Source organism: Acomys russatus, chromosome 11, assembly GCF_903995435.1.
Source record: "Acomys russatus chromosome 11, mAcoRus1.1, whole genome shotgun sequence".
Classification (NCBI taxonomy): domain Eukaryota; kingdom Metazoa; phylum Chordata; class Mammalia; order Rodentia; family Muridae; genus Acomys; species Acomys russatus.
This window is the reverse complement of record NC_067147.1, coordinates 62,667,651-62,673,227: the sequence shown is the minus strand read 5'-3', so window position 1 is coordinate 62,673,227 and position 5,577 is coordinate 62,667,651. Positions and strand designations below refer to the sequence as shown.

Here is a 5,577-nt window from a genome sequence, read left to right as displayed (position 1 = left end):
GACTACTTCCCGAACAGAACATCAACAGCCCAGGACTTAGGGTCAACAATTAGTAAATGGGACCTCATGAGGCTGAGAAGCTTCTGTAAGGCAGGAGAGACTGTCAACAGAACGAAGTGACAGCCTACAGACTGGGAAAAGATCTTCACCAACCCTACATCTGACAAAGGTCTAACATTCAAAACATATAAAGAACTCAAGAAATTAAACACCACCAAACCCAATAAAACAATTAAGAAATGGGGCTCAGAACTAAACAGAGAATATTGATTGAATGGCTGAGAAACACTTAAAGAAATGTTCAACATCTTTAGTCACCAGAGAAATGCAGATCAAAATGACTCTGAGATTCCATCTTACACCCATCAGAATGACTAAGATCAAAAATTCAACTGACACCACATACTAGCGAGGATGTGGAGAAAGAGGAACACTCCTTCATTGTTGATGGGAATGCAAACTAGTACAACCACTTTGGAAATCTATCTGGCACTATCTCAGAAAACTGGGAATAAGGCTTCCTCAAGACCCAGCTATTCCACTCCTTGGAATATACCCAGAAGATGCTCCAGCACACAACAAGGACATATGCTCAACCATGTTCATAGCAGCCTTATTCATAATAGCCAGAACATGGAAACAGCCTAAGTGTCCCTCAGGAGAATAATGGATAAAGAAATTGTGGTATGTTTACACTATGGAATACTACTCAGCTATTAAAAACAAGGAATTCCTGAAATTTGTGGACAAATGGATTGAACTAGAAAGGATCATAATGAGTGAGTTAACCCAGAAGCAGAGTCAAATGGTATATACTTACTTACATGTGGACACTAGCCTAAGGGTCATGTCCCATGAAAGCCTTCACCTACCAGGAAAGTGGGACAGAGGGGAGGACATCCTGTTGGGACTCTAGGTGAGAGAAACATGGGAAAATGGGGAAATAGAAGGATCCAGAGGGTCCTAGAAATCCACAAGAAGAACATTATGATGGGCAGATCTGGGCCCAGAGGTCCTGCTCAAACTATGGCACCAACCAAGGACAATACGTGCAGTAAACTTCAAACCTCTACCCAGATCTAGCCAATGGACAGGACATTCTCCACAGCTGAGTGGAGAGTGGGGTATGACTTTCACACAAACTCTGGTGCACCATATTTGACCACGTCCCCTGGATGAGGAGGCCTGGTGGCACTCAGAGGAATGATAGCAGGCTACCAAGAAGAGACTTGATACCCTATGAGCATATACAGGGGGAGGAAGTCCCCCTCAGTCACAGTCATAGGGGAGGGGAGTAAGGGGAAAATGGGAGGGAGAAAGGAATGGGAGGATACAAGGGATGGGATAACAATTGAGATGTAATATCACTAAATTAACAAAATATATATAACTTTTAAAGGCAAAAATAATAAAAACAAAAATAAAATGGGATACAGATATAAATTCAAAAACCTCGAAAGAGGAGTCTCAAATGACTGAGGGAATGAGAAGCTTGGTCTTCCTGTGTGTCCCCTAGCAAGTGAAGCGGAGGCTGTTTCTGACATGGATTCTGTTGCCTGATTTAGATCACTTCCCCCCAGTGGGGCTGCCTTACCTGGCTTCAACGGAAGAGGATGTGTTCAGTCCTGATGTGACTTGGTGTACTGGGGTGGGCTGATATGTGAGGGGGCTTCCTGTCTGAGGATAAGGGGAGGAAAGAAAGGGATAAGAGTGTAGGAGGGTGGGACCAGGAGAAGAGAAGGTGGTGGGGGTGCATTCGGGATGTGAAATGAATAAGTGAATAAACATTTAAAAAAAATAACAAGGAAAAAAAGAAATGTTCACATCCTTAGCCATCAGGAAAATGTAAATCAAAGTGACTACTCTGAGATTCCATATTACAACTGTTGTACTGGCTACGATTAATAACACAAGTGACACTTCATGCTGGCAAGGATGTGGAGCAAAGAGAACACTCATTGCTGGTGGGAGTGCATAGTTCAGCTGCTATGGAAATAAATATGGTGAGTCCTCAAAAAACTGGATTCAGTCTACCTCAAGATCCGGGTATATTACTCTAGGACATATACCCAAAGGATGCTCCACCCTACTACAGGGGCGTTTGCCCACCTATGTTCATTGTTACTCTAATCTTAATACACCAAAACTAGAAACAACATAGATGTTTGTCAACAGAAATTTTGATAAAGAAAAGGTGGTATATTTACTTAGCTGTGTAAAACAAACAAACAAACAAACAAACCAACCACTCTGTGAAATGTGCAGGCAAAGGGATGCAACTACAGAAATAAAAATCATCCTCAGTGAGGTAAACCAGACCAAGAATCATAAATATAGTATGCATTCACTTGTTCGCAGATATTAGCAATTAAATCAGTAATAACCAAGCTACATCTGTAAACTCATAGAGGTTAGGTATACAGACAGAGACTTGGGGGGAAACACATGGTTCTCCCTGTGAGGCAGGAATATAATAGATTTTGTGGGATCCTGTGGGGAGAGGGAAGAGAAACCGGGTTGAGGGAGGGAATGTGAGAGAAGACGTCTGGGACTGAGGGGCATTTGAGGGAGGATATGGAAACCCAGGGCAGTGGAAACTTCCAAAAGCATATAAAGGCAATTTTAATGAGGCCTCCTAATAATGAGGGAGAGAGAATATCAGAAGACCTTCTCTTATTACCAGGCAAGGCTTTTAGCGGTGGGACTGAGTTGTAGTCAGTTGAGTTCTTGGCCAAGGGGGTCCCATGGAAATCTGTGAGCAGCCCAGGCTGTAGCTAAAACAATGGCTGCTCTCCACAGGCTGACAGCAGAGCTCCATTGTCAGGAACAACACCCACACCACTTACTGAACAGGGAGAAGTCCAGCTGGTGCCTCCATGCAGCCTTCACCTCATGTTCTAGTGTCTTTAGTGCAGGAAGGTACTCTGCGGGCTACCAAAAGACAAACATAAACAACAAACCAGCCACAAAACCTTTGAACTAAAGTCTTTCCTGGCTGCAAGATGTGCTCTGGCAATAGTGGCATAGAATTTGTGGAGTAGCCAACTACTGTCTGATTTGACTTAAGTCTGCTCCATGAGACAGAACACATACCTGACACTGCTTTGGTGACCAAGAACCAAAGACTAGATAGAGCAGCGATCTAGGGCGAAAAACAAACATTACTGATCTGGATGAATGAATGAATGAATGAATGAATGAAGGCTATCAATAAAGTGACTCCTAATGATACCGTGCTGTTCTCATAGATAAGTGCCTGAGGGTCATCATTAGAGAAGCTTCATTCTGCGGAAGACAGGGACAGATGCAGAGACCCACACACAGATGTTACACAGGGAGAGAGTCCTTAGGACGCACAGCTTTAAGTGGGATGTCTCCATCAAATCCCATCCCTCAGAGCTCACAGAATTCCTTGGAAGAGGAAGGAAAAGATGCAGAGGGGTCGAAGGGCACCAGAACAAGTTCCTCTAAGTCACTAAGCAAGGCTCATATAAAACTCACAGAGATGAAGCAGCAAGTACAAGGCCCACACATGTCTGAGTTGAGTCCTCTCCATAGATACCACAGCCTTCAGTTTAGTGTTTTTATGGGACTCTTCAGTATGTGAATGAGTAAGTCTCTGATTCCTGTGACTTCTCTTGGAGTCTTTTTTCCTTCTGCTACATCCCCTTGTCCAGCTTCAGTGTGATGTTTTTTGTTTTGTATTCTATTTTATTCTATCATGTTTGGTTGTTTTCTCTTAGAAGTCTGTTCTTTTTTTTATTATTAAAAAAGAAAAGGAGTGGGTCTGGAGGTAATGGGAGATAGGATGGAACTGAGAGCAATGTAGGAAAAGGGAACTGTAATCAGAATATATTGTATGAAAAAAGAATCCATTTTAATAAAATGTAAAAGGCATAACAAATTTATTCTCTTCACTAATATGTATTAACCAAGAGGGTTGACACAGATAAACAAACAAGTACTATCTATTTATCTTAAAAATGGATGGTACACACATATTTGTAAGCTTAATTACATATGATAAAATATTAGAATATATCTAAGATAAGCCAAGATAAATAATTTTCAAACAAATTCAGAGGCAGGATTCTGTAACTAGAGCTATATACATTCAAGGTTCTCTTGTACTGCCTGAAAAAATATCACTTCATATTACCACTTTTCCTATATATTTTCCATTGTCCAATTTTCTCAATGGTATACATTCACAAAATTGAGAAACATGGCTGTTTCTAAACTTCTTCATTGCGTGGTTACTTATGCCTCAGAAGAGGACTTTAGATGTCTTCAAGTCAGAGCCATCGTCTCACCTTCCTATCGAACGCACTCCTCACTTCATTGTTTCTCAAGGTGTAGATGAGTGGATTGAGGGCAGGAGTGACCACACTGTACATGATGGCAACGATTCGGTCCTGATCCAGAGAGCTGTCTGAGGTAGGACGGATGAAAATAAAAAGATCCGGAGCATAGAACAGTAGAACAACCATGAGGTGAGAGGCACAAGTAGACAGTGCTTTGTGGAGCGTGCCGCAAGCCCGGGTCTTGAGGAACAGATGGGTGATGATGTAGAAGCAGGAGAGAAATATGAGACAGAAGGGGACGGAGGCAATGGTGCCCGTTACTGTACTGAGCAGCCAAAGGTTGAGCTCAGTGTTTCCACAGGCCAGATCCAACAGAGGTTTAACATCACAGAAGAAATGATGGATCCGATTGGGACCACAGAAGTGCAAATGAGATGTCACTACAGCGTGAAGCAAGGCATGTAAAAAGCCAGTGACCCAGATAGTAACAGCCATTAGAATACAGACCTGGTAATTCAATCACAGAGTAGTGGAGTGGCTTGCAGATAGCTAAGAAGCGATCGAATGCCGTCACTGGCAGCAACAAGGCCTCTGTGCTACCCAGGAAGTGGAGGAAATGAAGCTGAGTTATGCATCCCAAGAAGGAAATTGCTTTGCTCGCAGAGAGGAAGTTCTCCAGCATCTTTGGCACTGTGACGGTGGAAAAGCAGATATCCAGACATGCTAGGTTTCCCAGGAGGAAGTACATGGGTGAGTGGAGTCTTGGATCTGAAACGATGATCATCAGGATGGTGCCATTCCAAGTTATATATATAGTTTCATGAACAACACAGGTATTGGGGACCTTGCTCATTAACATAATCAATTTCCTTTTATCTTCTTACAGTTTTGTATTCACTCCCTCACCTATACAACTTCCCCAAAATGCTCTGTGCATTTAATAGAAAAATGTGCATAAAAGATTTTTAATTGGGGGCAGATACATCATTTTGATTTGTGCAGAAAGATGACGTTATTGAACAGACTTGTCCTTTTTATTTTCCTGCCTCCATCTACCAAGTGCTGGAACTATGGAGATATCTACCATGACTGGCTGGAGATGTAGCCATCTTCCATGGGAGAATATCCTGTTTCCTTAGCATCATTTGTTAGAGTCTATCTTTTCTTTAACATCTGTCTGGCGCCTTCAGTGTTGTCTGGAGAGCTGGGAGAAGGCAGTTGGTGTACAAGCATGAGCAACATAGTTTTTATTTTATATTTATAATATATTTTT

General features: G+C 42.2%; 1 protein-coding gene across 1 annotated transcript; it reads right to left on the bottom strand.

The window, feature by feature from the left end:
• Positions 1 to 4,295: 4,295 nt before the first annotated feature.
• On the bottom strand, positions 4,296 to 5,163 carry LOC127195115 (olfactory receptor 12D1-like). The gene is given in 2 exon segments (XM_051152549.1): positions 4,296 to 4,821; positions 4,823 to 5,163. Coding segments are annotated over 2 exon segments (867 nt in total).
• Between the last annotated feature and the right edge of the window lie 414 nt (positions 5,164 to 5,577).